General features: G+C 29.2%; 2 protein-coding genes across 3 annotated transcripts; one reads left to right on the top strand and one right to left on the bottom strand.

Moving 5' to 3' along the window:
* Positions 1-65: 65 nt before the first annotated feature.
* LOC103578134 (uncharacterized) lies at positions 66-6101 on the bottom strand. 2 transcript variants are annotated; one of them, XR_549438.3, is made up of 6 exons: positions 5823-6101; positions 5554-5744; positions 5344-5485; positions 5141-5262; positions 3830-5063; positions 66-158 (listed from the first exon to the last, which is right to left on the bottom strand). XR_549438.3 is itself a non-coding variant. In XM_008559099.3 (5 exons), exons 1-5 carry the CDS (start codon positions 5980-5982, stop codon positions 4632-4634), a joined length of 1047 nt encoding a protein of 348 aa, XP_008557321.1. In that variant the 5' UTR covers positions 5983-6101; the 3' UTR covers positions 2580-4631. The 2 variants fall into 2 exon arrangements, 1 of the variants encoding a protein (XP_008557321.1); XM_008559099.3 differs by lacking the exon at positions 66-158 and having other exon boundaries at positions 2580-5063.
* A 985-nt stretch (positions 6102-7086) lies between these two features.
* Positions 7087-14196, top strand: LOC103578137 (F-box only protein 25). Its single transcript, XM_008559103.3, has 6 exons — positions 7087-7610; positions 10637-10695; positions 10810-10859; positions 11181-11543; positions 11630-11880; positions 12123-14196. Exons 1-6 carry the CDS (start codon positions 7489-7491, stop codon positions 12319-12321), a joined length of 1044 nt encoding a protein of 347 aa, XP_008557325.1. The 5' UTR covers positions 7087-7488; the 3' UTR covers positions 12322-14196.
* The last annotated feature ends 1362 nt before the right edge of the window (positions 14197-15558 follow it).

Genomic DNA, 15558 nt, shown 5'->3' with positions numbered 1-15558 from the left:
GCAAACCAGCACCAGCGGCATCAAGCGCCGCACTACACAGGATTTTTCACGCCTCTCCCCTTTGTATATATATAAATATATACATATATATATACAGTACATTCACGTGTGCTGGTTTTCATAAGCTTCTTATTCGTAATACCGATTGTTGTCAGCTTCTGTAATCATGTTTATTTTAAATTATTTAACATTTACTTGAAATTTATTTATTTTCATTTCCGCTTATTTTAAATTTTCCTCATTCTTAATCCTATAATTATTATTTTAATCTAAATCTAAATCTAAATCTAAAAATACCATAAATAATAAATCCGTGTGACCTACAAGAGTCTCACCTACGACTGATTCGCTGAATTCCACATTAGATTAAAAAAAAAAAAAATATATATATATATATGTATATTTATGTATATCAAGACTAAGTGATTTAGGTCTTTGATATCTGGAGTAACACTTGTATTATTTTTTTAAATATATACAAATATTATTTAATATTCAAATGACTGATCTGATTAATTTTCTTTGTTAAAGTATTTTTTTTTTTTCAGCTCTTTTATACATATATATATGAGATTATAAATGTATTGGCTCGATAACTTTCAAGAAGACATGAATTCAATCGCACAAGCTCTAGATAAAGATGATATATTGCAGATAAAAAAAAAACGGGGACGGCAACACGATCTTTGATGTGTTTTTATGTCCATACGTACGTACATATATACTTAGTGTTTAGGTATATGTATGTATGTTTTAAGTAAAAAGAGAAGAGTTGTTAGTTGTATTAAAAGTTATTCTGCTCAGTAAAAGAGACATATCATCATCATCATCAACCGTACACGCTCTATGCTCTAACTAAACTTCTTGTCTCTCAACTTCATTGACGTCATACGTGCGTCAGAGAGTACCGTGATACTATACTTGCTGTATGTTGTACCCATATATATTTGTGCTAGTGCACTATGAAACAAGAAAGTTTTGATTGAATGATGTCGACTCGAGCGGCTATTGTGCACTATCATTATCATTTTCTTTTTATCTTTATTCAGCAATATCAGTACTTACAATCACTCTATTATCATTTCAACCATTCAAATGCCCTCTGACCACTTTAAATCATCATTATGTATATATATATAATCTAACTATTCAATATATTTAAATATTTACTCGTCCTGAATGAAGAAATACATAAATTTTTAAACTTCCCGCCAAGAAAATTTAAAATTTTTTAAATTTAAAAAAGAAAGTTACTGGTTTCAGTTTGGTTCTCAAAAATCGAATTTTCATCAGACATTTTGAGGTTCTGAGCTTTTCTGGCTACTTCCGCGTAGACGTCCGTGTGTATTAAAATTTTTTTTGTCCTATAATATTTTTGGAATGAATCAAACGATTTAAGAAAGAAGGTGGCAATCAAAAGGACTCGTCGACTTAGGACTGATTAGATTTTAGAGTCGATCTGTCGAGTAGTTTAGAAGTTATATGAAAAATAAACATTTTTATGAGCTTGATAAAATCAAGCTCTTTCGATTGCCGCAGAGCACATGGAAATCGGTTGATTTGTTCCGAAGATATCGGATAAAAATTAGGGTAGAAGTACCAATTGTGGTGCTTCATTTTTGGACAAATACTTTATTTTAAATAATAAAAAAGTATAAGTAAAATTACCATTGCAACAGGATGAAAGTATCTCCGTACACATTTTTAAAAATAATTATGTCATTGCGTATTTTACAAATTATTTTATTTAAATTTTTCAAATGTCCAAAACTAGCAACTCTACCCTACTTCTTTTTAGCAAAGATATATTTTTTGGCACCGCCATTTTTTGACCTCGCGAGCTGAAAAACAGTGGGAAGTTTTGAAATTTGCCCACAAGATCAACCTTTTTACAGATTTTTTTTTTAAAATATTAACTCTCACTCAATGATATCAAGATTACTAAAAAATGAATGTAATTATATACATTTGATATAAATTTATAAAAAAAATATATAAATTAAATGATGATCATTAGTTGTAAATTATTATAACGGGCATGTGTTGACAAATTGTAATGATAATCCATTAATTATTGTCACTCATTCATATTTCCTTATTTAATTTTTATGTTTATTTAATATTATTAATTATCATTTGCACATATGTTAATAAAATATATATTTGTAATGAAGAAGTCGATATTAATATCAATATTTTTTTTTTAATATGTATATATATAAAGATATTTATTATATATTACGAAAAATAGTAATATCAGCACGATATTGTAACAACTGTCCTTGTAGGTGTAATAAAAAAATAATATTTTAATTGTAATTATACAGATAACGTTATATATTTTTTACGTAATGTAAACAAGTTATTAGTTAATTAACTTTGAGCATTCATATTTTTTGTTATTCGTTTATTGCTTTGATAATTAGATGCATGACTAAAAAAAAAAAATTATCATACAAATTTGATTACTTTTAAATATTTAGACTAAATTGGTACTTGTTTTTTTGTTATTTATTGAAAAAATTAATTAAAATTTTCCATTACTCGATTACTGTTTTTAAATTTAATAACAAAAACAATAATGATTTATCTTATTTTTATTTTTTACACAGTACAAAATTGACAAGTTCTAATAATTAGCATTTGGCTGAACAACTTTTGGCATTTCCTTTTATTTTAATATTTATAAGGCACGTATTTTTTAATCCTAGTATTAAATACATTATTGTATTGATAAAATAAATTTTATTTAGCTCTTTTTTTCTTGAGGAATTCAGTAAATTAATTAATCATCAGTTTTATTTTAAACAGTTTCAGATAAAACTGATAATTAAATGCAAAATCTTCCACCAAAGACCCACGTTAATTTTTATTCTTTGTTTATTTTTCACACTAAAGAATGTTGCATAAGATATAAATTATTTTTATTTGTATATATATATGCCAAGTATAAATAAATATAAGTTAAAGTATGCAATGTTTGCATTTAGCCCCATGGTATTGTGTAATTGTGAGCAAACACGTGGAGTGTGTGGTGTCCGCGTGCATCAATATAACAGCGAATGTGATCAATTCAAAAGACATATATATAAATATATATCTACATGCGTCTTTTCTCACCAACGCAATTAATATACATTGTCATGACAGTCTACTGATGAGAGTACAATATTTTCTCAAGTACATTTACCGTGTGATTTTAATTAATGATCATAATTTTTCTTCTTTGCCTCAACTTCGTAATTGTTTTTTTTTTAACTTTTCATCTTCCGACATTTTATGACAATAAATATCAGTATGATTAATTATCGCACTTGCTCTTTAATGCCAAGAAGTCATTCCCAATAAATCGTTAAAATTACAACACAATATTTTATTTAAAATAATGAGCTGGCAAATTTAAAATCTACTTTTCTGTACGGTGGTTAAATTTTGTTGATTATTTTTAATAATAAAAAAATTATTATAAAATAAAAAAAATTAAATTAAAGTTAGATAAATTAAATGAAGTGGAGGCCGATGTTAAAATGGAAATGGGTCAATGTCAATTCGAAGGTTACTTATATATGCTTTAGTTAGCGTTCCAGTTAAACGATTGTACTTATCATTACAACTGTTAATTAGTTTATCATCATTTGACATAATTACACCACCGGAACAACAAGTGATATGAGTTTATAAACTGCCAGTTGGCTATAAAAAAAACTTGTTTAATTTAAACTAACTTTACTTATTACATTACATACATATTTTTTAATTGAATATCAATCAATATCTTATAATAATTATTTTAAAAATTTTAATCAACAGGTAGAAAAATAATTCTTACCTAAAACTTTGACAGTAGCGTTTTATCACAACCACTAGGGACAATTTAAAACCGCTCTAGCATCTACAGTATTACGTCGCGCTGATTAATTAACAAAATAATATATTGTAATTGAAGTAATGAAAAATAAAAAAATTGATAATTATTAAACACTTAGCGTGAGCTCCATAGTGAGTCAATTGGCGACTGAACCCGTGATTTGAACTTGACCATATTGCCAGTGACTTCTCCTACTCACGGATCCAGAGAAGGGGCTCGACGTTTCAGTCTAGGTACTTATAAAGACTCCATGCTATTGCATACTGTATATACATATATAACAGTTGTATAGATATATAACGGATTAATATTATAATTATTTAACTTCACTCAGCTGGACACACACAGACATTGCTAATTAAAATAATAGTTTCTCTTATTATGTGACTTCCGTATATTTATAGCTGATGCTATTATGATATTTTTAACGATAATAAATACCACCAAGATGCTTCTTTAATTGAGTAACATAGTAATGAGGCAAATAAAAATAATTAATTGTAAAAAATATACTGAAATAAATGATGATTCTATAAAACAGTTCCATGATAACTGATCCCAGACAAGTGATCACACAACAATTGATCCCACAGATTAAATTCAACTGACAACTGGTCCAAGTAACAACTGATTTTCTAATTCACCAGTTTCGTAAAGATTTTCATTGTTATCATCTCTATTATTTTAAACTGAATGTCAGTGGGATCAATTTGTAGGGATCACTTGTAGTATAAAATTGTTGGGATCAGTTTGGCAGCACACTCTATAAAACTACGTAGCAAGCTATTTTTGACAAGGGTAGTTCTACTGTAATTGATGTGTTTTCGGACTTGCAACTGCCATCGATACCCTCTACTTTTTTTACCCACTCATCGACATTAATATTGACATTTAATTTATCAAATATTTCTTTAATATGTGGCCGGGATACAATGAAAGCGTCTTTCTTTATGTGTTCCTTAAAAAAATTCCACATCTCCACTTGCTGATCTTCTGGTAAATAAGATTCGAAGACATTGTTCATGACAACAACGTCCGCTGACTCCAGTACGTCTGCAGCATCTTTGATATCTTTGTTGATAACTTCAATTCTTTTAGACATTTTAAATTCTTTGACAATCTCATTTTGAATATCGCAAAATTCTTTGTTCATTTCCACGCCAATTATTTTTTCAGCATCGGTAAATACGTAAGCCTAAATACAAACAATACAAGTAATTTTATGTAATTAGAGTTATGTAATGCTGATGGATAATTAAAGTTGTTACTAACGCCGTATAAAACTGCACCAAGACGTGAGCCGACATCGAGAACAATCTTCCCGTCAAGTCTTGGAAGATAATCATTGAAGATATGAAACAGTTCCTCGCGATTCATTGAATTTGATACTATGTCTGAAAAAAATAAGTTAATAAATAGTAATTGTAATTAAATACAAGTAAGATATTTGTTTTAAGTATATTAATATTAATTACTCAAGAATTTAATTTTTTTAGAACCGCAATCCTCGCAGTAATAACGAGCAAGATCTCCTTCATCTTCAAGATTTTCTAGATCTTCTTCATCGTAAAGGAAGCCGTCGATATGAATTGTCGTAGCAGAATCAGGCTCGGAATTCTGTAGACAAATAACAGACATTGAAATCTATGAATATTTAAATTAAAACATAATAACTGATAATGAACCTTTTGTTTATCGGATGTAATGAAAGTTTCTGATGGAAGAATTCCACTTTGAGGTACTTTGGATTTTAAACTAGCGACGATGCGTTCTAAGGCCATGATGGGGTCATCCAACACTTCGGGATCGTAATCATCATCATCTTGGTCTGCGCCATTTTCAACTTTCGAGTGATTCTGCTCTGCACTTGATGAAACTGAAGTATTTATTCTTGCAGATTAATTTGACATTCAATGTCATTAAGAATATTGTTAATTTATATTAAATATCAAACCTGATACAGAACCGAATTTTTCAGCCAACCATGTTGTTACAATATGAGACACCAATGCGTTTCTAGTCGAGTCATCGAAACGTCTTATTATATCATCTACTTTTTTCACAGCTTCTTCAAAAGCTTTGATGTCCGTACCTTGAGACATTGTCCTGCTCATAATTAATTACTACAATAAACTGGAAAATTATTTGGTAAATGGGTAGTTTTTTTCGTCGACTACACACGTGGTTTCTTTTTACCGCTAACCATTTTGTTCCTTTGATAAATTTTTTTTAGTTGGAATTTTTACCAGAAGACATCGCGAGAAGAAAAATGATAAAAAGAAAAAAAAACTCTGGGAACGCGGCAAATTCGAATAAATAAGAATGAATTAATATAAAGTAATTATTTATGTAATTTAATATTTTAATCACCTAAAATTAATCAGATGATCATCAGTTATCTGAAGTTAGTTATTTTTAATGGATATTTATCGCATTGTCATGAAGTGTCATGTGGAAATTGGTTTGTCTTCCAGTCCTAAAAAATAATAATATTTAATATAATTTTATATATTTACCATTCGAATTAATTTTATGATATTATTTTATCAGAGAATCCATTTTATCAACAGATGTCAAATTAAAGTTCTTCTTTAATTATTTAAAATTTAAAACACTGTGACAGTTTTAAAATCCAAAACTTTATTGATCTGAGATTTAAAAAAAATCTCATGATTCTGAAGTTAGCAGACAATGAACAATTTTTGCAATTTTTTATATATTTTTTTTATGTTTATTATTTTTAAAAAAACTTATTATTTTTCAAATCACACATGATAAAATCCATACACCAAATAAAACTTATATTTATTCAAAATAAAATATGTAATTTTATGAGTGTGAATGTAGCTGACAGTTGGCAATTTTTTAATTTTATTAAAATAAAAAAATAAAATGTAAGAAGAGTAAAAATTTTAAAATGCGTATTTAGAAAAACACAATATCAGTACACGCTTTTTTTTAAATTTCATTATTTTAATTAATTAATTTATTTATTTATTTAAAATTTATCATTTGTCTCATGTCTGCTACGTTCACACCCGTTGTAATTTTATGTACTAATTTTAGGAGTGTTAAAATATATAAAAATTTAAAATAATGGCGCGCTAAACAACTGACAGTACTGGAGAAAAGACAACACGACCTAGCCAGCTGATGTGACGTCACAGCAGCAAGCCATGCGCGTACCATATCAACAGAGTTTCAAGTCTTCCAATACCAGATACCGAGCAGACTGTTTTTAGTTGTGGAGTGCCCGCGACCCGCGAGACTTGTGAGAACATACACCAAAGCTGGAACACCCTGAGCCCTGAGTGATGCACAAGAGACACTCGACAGCCATAAAAATATCATAACTGCAGTGACAGTTTCTCCAGTTAAATTTACAAATATTCATTTTTATTCGTGTTGACCGGTTTTCATTTTTTTAAAATTCCAACCAGCTTTGGTGTCAAGTATTTGATAATTTAATACTTTAATTTTGCTTCAGTTTAAAAATTGGCTGTCAGAGTTTGTAAGACTGGAGTTGCTGACAGGTTTAAAAAAAATAAAATCAACTCGGTGCAGCCTTCAACTCCAAGAGCTCATTACGGCTCTTGTGATAAAGTAATAAATCCATTACTATGCCGTTCATCTCCAAGGACTGGCGTAGTCCTGGTGAAGAATGGGTTAAAACCGTCGAGGGATGGGAGAAGAAAAAAATTCTCGAGTGCGCTAACAATAAAACCCTGTCATTACTAATACGGTACGTAATGATATTTAAATTTAAAAAACTTAAATAAATAATATGTAAGTACACGATAAACATGATTTTAAATTACAATACAATTTCTTTGTCTTCCACTAAGTACTGGCTTACATACTCCAGCATATCAGCATACAGCTGTTGAATCGATCGTCGACATCTTTGTTTACTAACTCGTAATGTTTACATCTTTTTCCTCCTTCTTTCTTGTTCATATCCACCTCCACATTTATCTTAACGTTTTAATATAATTTATTTATAGATAAAGGAAATTTAAATACGGCCTGCAGCGAGTTACAGTATTGCAGTTTTGTCGTGTCGTAATTTCAATTTAAATTAAAAAATTATTTGATTCCTTTGTTCCAGTCTAGGCTGACGCAGTTAGTTGTATACGTTCCAAAAACATCGCTAAATATTGCGCGTATTTATATATATGATATTCTTCATTCGTATATATATACATATTGCAATATGTATTGATACTTAATTTATTTAATATTGTAGCAGCTTGTGAATATAAAGAGGAGAAAAAAGAAAAGTCTAATATTTAAATTACTGTACATCGATATATATATATATATATATACATACATACATACATGCATATAAATATATAAAGATTAATAAAAATACACATATACATAAGTAAAGTATGTATTTGTTTAAACGTGAGTAAACTTTCCTTTGATACATTATTATAATAATAATGCGCGTAAACTGTCAGATCGATCAATTACTCTCCCCTTCACTGCAACAACTCTGTACTCTCTTTATTTAAATTATTTAATAGATTAATTATTGACTTATTTATAACTACAGCCGCACTTGACCGTCAGGTAAATTATACACCAGAGTCCAGCAGTCCAGACAATTACATACGAGCTGTTTGTAAATAAAACAAATGGCAATTATTACGATTATTATTTTTTTGTTGTTGTTTCGTCACGCTTTCACAACCGAGAAATGACTACCAAGATTCGTTTCTATCTCGTTGAACGTTTATTAGCCTTGAGGTAAAATAATAAAAAAAATAAAGGAGTCATGTACAAACTAGTAATTTCTAAAGTTAAATTTCTCGCGTATTATTTATGATAAAATATCATGAGATTTTTTTAATGATATACTCTAAAAGGTAGTAAAAATATTCCAGTTGTCATCTGCTGGATTCTTTATACAAAAATTCATCTCTATTCTAATATATATTTTATTTAATATTTATTGTACTATATTTTGTTCGAAATATTGTTCTATATATATTATTAAACATATGTATATGTTGACTTGAGGAAAAGAATACAGTATGGATGAAATTTTATGACCTTAGGTACTTGGGTCAACGAGAGATTGAGGTCTATGTTCCAAATATATGCAGGGCAAGATGTTTTTCTTCATATTGCACACATACATATATATTTTGAACTTAGACATTTGTTATAGAAGAAGAGGAGAGGTTATTAAACCTCAGTGTTAAGGAATATTAAAATAAATTAGTCTTATATCAGACAAATATCTGCAGTTTAAAACTAAAAGGGCGTATGATATTTTTTTTTGTTACTAATCATATTGTAGACTGTGAAAAATTGGGAGTAATTTCGGAGTGATTACAGATTTTATTTAAATCCGAATTCACTCCATCACTCGGAGTTCCGGAGTTTAAAAAAAAATCACTTCGTATACCGAGTAAACAGAGAGTAATAATAATAAAAATAAACACGTTATGGTCTGGCGACACGTGTATACATTAATGTTATTATTAATCGATTGATGGTTTCTTTTATCATTATTATTTAATATAATAATGGAAGTAAAATAATACAGACAAGGGAAAGATGAGGGACAGAACCTTGGACGACTAGCTGTCGATTTTCTTGATGTAAAGCAAAGAGAGATGCCCGATATCGGTTTGACCTAAAATTAAAAAGTAGGCCATGGCCTACAATTTGCTTTGTACTAGTTCTAGGATTACTCCTTGTACCTTTAGATTTTTCCTCATTCTTTACTATTTATTTTATATATTTATTCCTCGGCTTACTGCGTATATTACATATGTTAAATGTATCACGTATGGCGCAATATCCCACCTACGAAACCGCAAAATTGTATACATGTCAGTGTATTTTTTAAAAATTTTATTTTCCTCCATTGATTCTCAATGTAATCGCATATGCAAATAATTGTGACAAAACAAATCATTGAGTCGTGACGGATAATGTCAGCGTTCGTTGTTGCATAATTTCAAATGCACAAATTAGTGTTGGTGTGCATGCTATGGCATAAGTAATAATTTATAATATACTATATATTATATATACTCTACTAAACTACTTAAATGCTTTGGGGTTCCCTAGAGTTAACTGTAAGTGAAGTAACCAAGGTCATCCTCGATAGTTAGTGACCTTTTGCGAGGTTCCCTTCCGCTATAATAATTTGACATTGAGAATACGAATTTTATAGACCTGGACGACAAAATAAAATATTAATAAAAATAATTACTTCTATAAAGTAATAAATTGTAATCTTGGGTTTTGTATTAACAGATCAAAGTGAGCTTTAATGAAAATTGATCATCAGCTCATTGATTTGTTGTTCACGCAGATCACGCGTGGGTAAACCAGTCAATGAACCAGAATAATGATGTCATTTTTTTTTGTAGAATTAAAAAAATATATAATAAAAACATGACCATGATTTTCATGACTCGCTCTGTACTTTGTAATGTCTATGGTTTTTATTCAAATATGTAAATTATTTTTTTTTTGCGTGGGATAATTTAAACATGAATTTTTTCTTACTTAAATTCTGAGGTTTCTTTGAACTATTAATTAAAACTTTTAAATTTTTTAATTGCTAAAAAAAAAATAAATTAATTGGATGAGCAAATAATTTGAAAGACGTTTATAATTTTCTATCGTTTCTTTAAAAGCGTTTTAGTAAAACGTCTGAGCTGGAAGTATTTAAAATAAAAAATGTTCGTAAATATGTACTGCGTAAAAGTTATAATAATACGTTTTTTTCTGGTTTTTCAGAACCGAGAAAGATGGAGACAAAGCTCGTGAGAAGGAAAAAGAAAAAGAGAAGAAAATAGGTAAGTTCCGGTCGGAAACACTTGAAAAAATTTTTTTTTAAGCTGACAAAAAACATACATCAAGTAAAATAAATAATATTCAAAAATTTTCCCCTTTTTCCTGTGTGTTTTCAGAAAATGCCGTCCAACCTCACTGTCACATTACCCTGAAGTGTACACGTGAGGTGAGTGACTCTTCCGGCGTGAATTCTATATTTAACTTATTCTGGCTTAACAAACAGCCAGGATAACGAGGATTAAAAATGTGCGACAAGAGGAAACTCGAGATTTAAAATAGATACGAAAGTGAATATAGTTGATTTCCCATTTAAATGCACACGCGCACAACGCATACCCTCGGATTTTCTCTTTCAAACAGAAAAAAAAAAAACATATAGTAATAATAAAGTAAAATAACAAGCAGACAAGAGCATTAGAGAAAAAAAGATGGGATGGACATGCGCGAGCAAACCAATGGCAATTATTCTTATGTTCTAAATTTGTAGATCGCCGGATTCAACGGACTGAGTGATGCACTCAAGAGACTGGACTTTTTGTCAGCGGTTCATGATTGCCGACGTTTCAACTACATCGTGCGGCTGTTGGATCTGTTGGTCAGCCACACAATGGGTGGTCTCAGTGGATGCGCTCAGCGTGTGCTGTTCAATATGCTGGAAGAAGTTACTCTGGAGGTTTCTTGTTCGCAACAGCAAACAGGAAGACTTCGTAGACTGATTGAACGTGTCAGGGCTTTCAGCGCTAGCTGCTGCTGGGGCGGACGACCTCTGGGTTCAGTTGTCCTCTGGGAGAAACACAAGGCTGCTTTGGATAGAATATTGCAAATAGCTTCATCCATCACGATCACTCAGGTGAGCTTTGCTGTGCACTGGTGTCACAATATGTCTATAGTTAATTAATATCGGCAGTAATGATTATGATTGATGTGATTTTTTAGCCTGATGAAGAGCAGCATCCGCAGTGGTCTGATCTTCCAGCAGAATGCAGACGCGAAGTTCTTTTACGTTTGAGTGATCCACGAGACATCGAGGCTTCGTCAGAAGCTTGTGAGCATCTGGCAGCACTCGCACAGGAACAAAGAATTTGGCGAGAGCTTGCTCAGTATCACTTTACTCCTCAGCAAATAGCCACGACCATGCAAAACAACCCGGGAAAAGATTGGAAGACATTATTCACTATTGCACGAAGGTATAAAAAATAAAAAACAATTTTTACTGTTATCTTTTATCAATAAATAAATTTAATTACTCCATCATGTTTTAAGATCAACGACTAGATTACCGAACGATCTTTGATCGAAAACAAGTCTAATTTTACCTGCGATTAAATATACGGATAAGAATATGATGAATTGATGATAAATTATACTTTTTAATTGCCTGAGTTATTTATTGCAAGTGAATTAATTTTTTTTTCTGCTGGATGCACAGGTCTTTCGGATTGCGTGAAGAGTACGCGGAAATGATTCAACTCTGTCGGAATTGTCGCTGTCTCTTTTGGCGATCACTTGGTCATCCTTGTATTGCTGACCAAGATCCAGCTTTTCAAGAAAAACTCGCTGATGTCGATCAATCATCTCTTCATGTTCCAATACCACCGCAAACTTTTCTCAAGTTCTTCTCTCTGTGAGAATAATTATAATTAAAATTAATTAATGATTATGATCATAAGAGATGGAAAAATTATATAAAAAAATAAGTAAATATATGTGCATATATATATATATATTTATTTATTTATGATATATGCATATATATGTATATATTTTAAATGATAGTGAATTCAGTCTCTAGAAATATCTATTGTTGGCCGTTAAATAAATAAACTTTTATTGTAATTTGCTCTTTAAAGTATTAAAAGTCAAAATTTCGTAATAATTTTTGACATTTGCGCTATAGAAAAATGAAATAGTATAATATATATATACATATAAATACAAATAATATTTATTTTGTGGAAAATACAGAGTTTAATTATTATAGAAAGTCTGGTAAAATAATTATACGTCCGCGAAAATAAAATATTTATAATTGATTATAATTACATAACTAATGAATTAATTAATCATCGAAATCACGACGAATGTATACAATTTTTAATTATTATAATAGACATGCTCGTCAAACGACTGTCTTACGAAACATATTTTATCTAATAATTTAACGTCCATTGAAGATCTCTTCCAAGAATAAAATTTAAATTTACCGCGTTTTTTTCTTTTTATAATTTTTTAAATATTATTATTATTACCGATGACTAATTGGTCTTGAAGACAATTAATTATCTAGCTAGTAGTATTTTGTGTTTTGTGATGCCTCTAGGTGCTTTTGGTAGCTCTATTATTATTGTTATTACTATATAAGTTGTTATAACTTTTTTTTTACTTAAAGTGTACTAACACTTGGCACTATTTACACATCGTAACAAACCAATGCTGTGTTCTCACCATCGTTTATTATTTTTTAATTGACGAAATAACTTTTTACTTTATGAACTGAAATATAATTATCATATCTACATGTAAATACATATAATATATATATATATATTTCTGTAACGCATATGAAAAGAAATATTTAAATGAATGAATACTAATGTTGGAATGAGAAAAAAAATTTCTGTAAAGAAAAACTGGAGTGTACTCTTAGATCTTGGCTTTAAATTAAAATTCATATTGAGTTAATATACAAAATAATAAATATATATATATAAATATTAATAAAGAATGAAATTAAAAAATATACGTAATGAATTGAACACCGCTGAAATATATAACCGTTATAATTGTGTAGTTGTTTGTCCAAATCCTTATATATAATAAATGTCAAATGTAATTAGAAAATAAGTGATGAATTTAAACTGTTCGATTTTCCTCTTAATGAATTTTGCTATATTACATTATTAATTATTTTAATAATTACATATATTATTAAACGTTTTTTATTGCTATTAGCTTATTATCATTATATTTATTGTAATTAATAATTTAATAATCGGTATATTAAAAAATTCGATATAAAATAAAAATGATAATCTTTAATTGAACTTTAAAAATTAATAAATTACTGCCGACAAATGCTATTGCATTAAAGTGAATTGATAATAATTATATATGTTAATGATTTATAAAATTTTAATCAATTATTAATTTTATATTTATGTATTATTATTATTATTATTATTATTATTATTATTATTATTATAGTTATTTTGCTATGTTTAATTAATCTAAAAAGTGATTTATATAAATATTCATTAATCGCATTAATTATATTTCACTTAGCCTAGTCACTACGAATGAAGACCAAGATTATTCAATTATTCATCAAAGAGAATAGAAAATTTAAAGAGTGAGAGAATATATATATTAAATATATTAAGTAAAAAGAGATAAATAATTTGTTGATCATTGGGTGGTGGATAAAAAAAAACACTAATAACTTAATAGATTTTTGTTTAGTGCGATGTTGTGTAATGCTTTTAAATAAAATATATTTAAATATATATTTGAATTTTTTTTAATATCCCATATTATTAAGTAATATAAATAATGACCGAATTACATTTTATTTTACAAGATAATTAAGGGTATTCTCAAAAAATAGCTCCCACTATTTAAAATTATTTAATGACATTTTACTGCCATGATGATATTGAAGTTTATCAGTTCAAATTTATGCACGTTAATGCCGGTGCTTCGCTTACAGTGTGACAAATAATTTTTAATAAAATGATTAAATTTCAATTTTGAAATTTCGCGCCAAGTTGGCGCCACTGGGCGTTGCTGTTTTCAACGTTCAAATTTGTGCGAAAGTGGGGGCAGTCGATGAATCGTAAAATCGATTGCTTTGTATTAACTGACGGTTCGATAGCGTCAGTCAGTATCATCGAGAATGGCAGTACTAGTCCAGATCCTTCTTTGTTCTTTATGTTTGAATTGAGACACAGTATTGCCGTTAATTTGTGGAACTATCCATAAAATTTATCGCTCGTAGTGATTGTATAATTAAGATGTGCAGTGTTTGCAATATTTAAATTGTGTAAAATGTGTAGTGCAGTTAAGTGTTCTGTTCAGTGCTAGTGTAAAGTGTTGCTGATGGCTGATGCTGATGACTTCCTAGTTCCTGAGCAAAATCATCTGGCATCGTCTGGTGGGAAATAGCAGTTAAGTGACGTTTTTTAGCTGTTATACACTTGGAGCAATTTAATTCAAATCTCCAAGTGTGTTAGGATACCCTTCTGCACATTATTTCGCCACCAAGGTTTGTTCAAACACTCAAGTGTTTTTTTTTTTAATATTTAAAATTTTTTCTCACATATTCTGCCGCTATTTTATTTTGACGTACAATTTAAAATTTTTTTCCAATTTCTAATAATTTATTTCTCAAAAATTTAAACTTACCGCACAAGTAATAAGAATAATTAATAAGAGTGCATTTTGAAATGCGCGGCGCTGCAGCTCAGCAGTAGTAGTCCAGATCCTTTACGTTTAAATCGAAACACAGTATTGCAGTTAAGTCGTGTAAAATTGTGCAGTGACAGTGAAATTTATCTTTTGTTAATTTAAATTGTGCAAAGTATCTATGGTGTAGTCAAGTATTCAGTGTTCAGTGCTAGTGTAAAGTGTTGCGAATTGCTGATGCTGATATCTTCCAAGTTCCTGAGCAAAATCATCTGGCATCGTCTAGTGAAGAAACAGCAGTTAAGTGACTTTTTTTTTAGCTACAATGTACTTGGAGTAATTTAATTTAAATCTCCACATGTATTAGGACACCCTTCGCACACTTGCGTGTGTTTTTTTTTAATATTTTTCTATCATATTCTGCCACCATTTTATTTTGACATACGATTTTTAATTTATCTCCA

This window comes from Microplitis demolitor, chromosome 4, assembly GCF_026212275.2.
Source record: "Microplitis demolitor isolate Queensland-Clemson2020A chromosome 4, iyMicDemo2.1a, whole genome shotgun sequence".
In the NCBI taxonomy this organism is placed as follows: domain Eukaryota; kingdom Metazoa; phylum Arthropoda; class Insecta; order Hymenoptera; family Braconidae; genus Microplitis; species Microplitis demolitor.
This window is presented reverse-complemented; position numbering and strand designations above follow the sequence as displayed.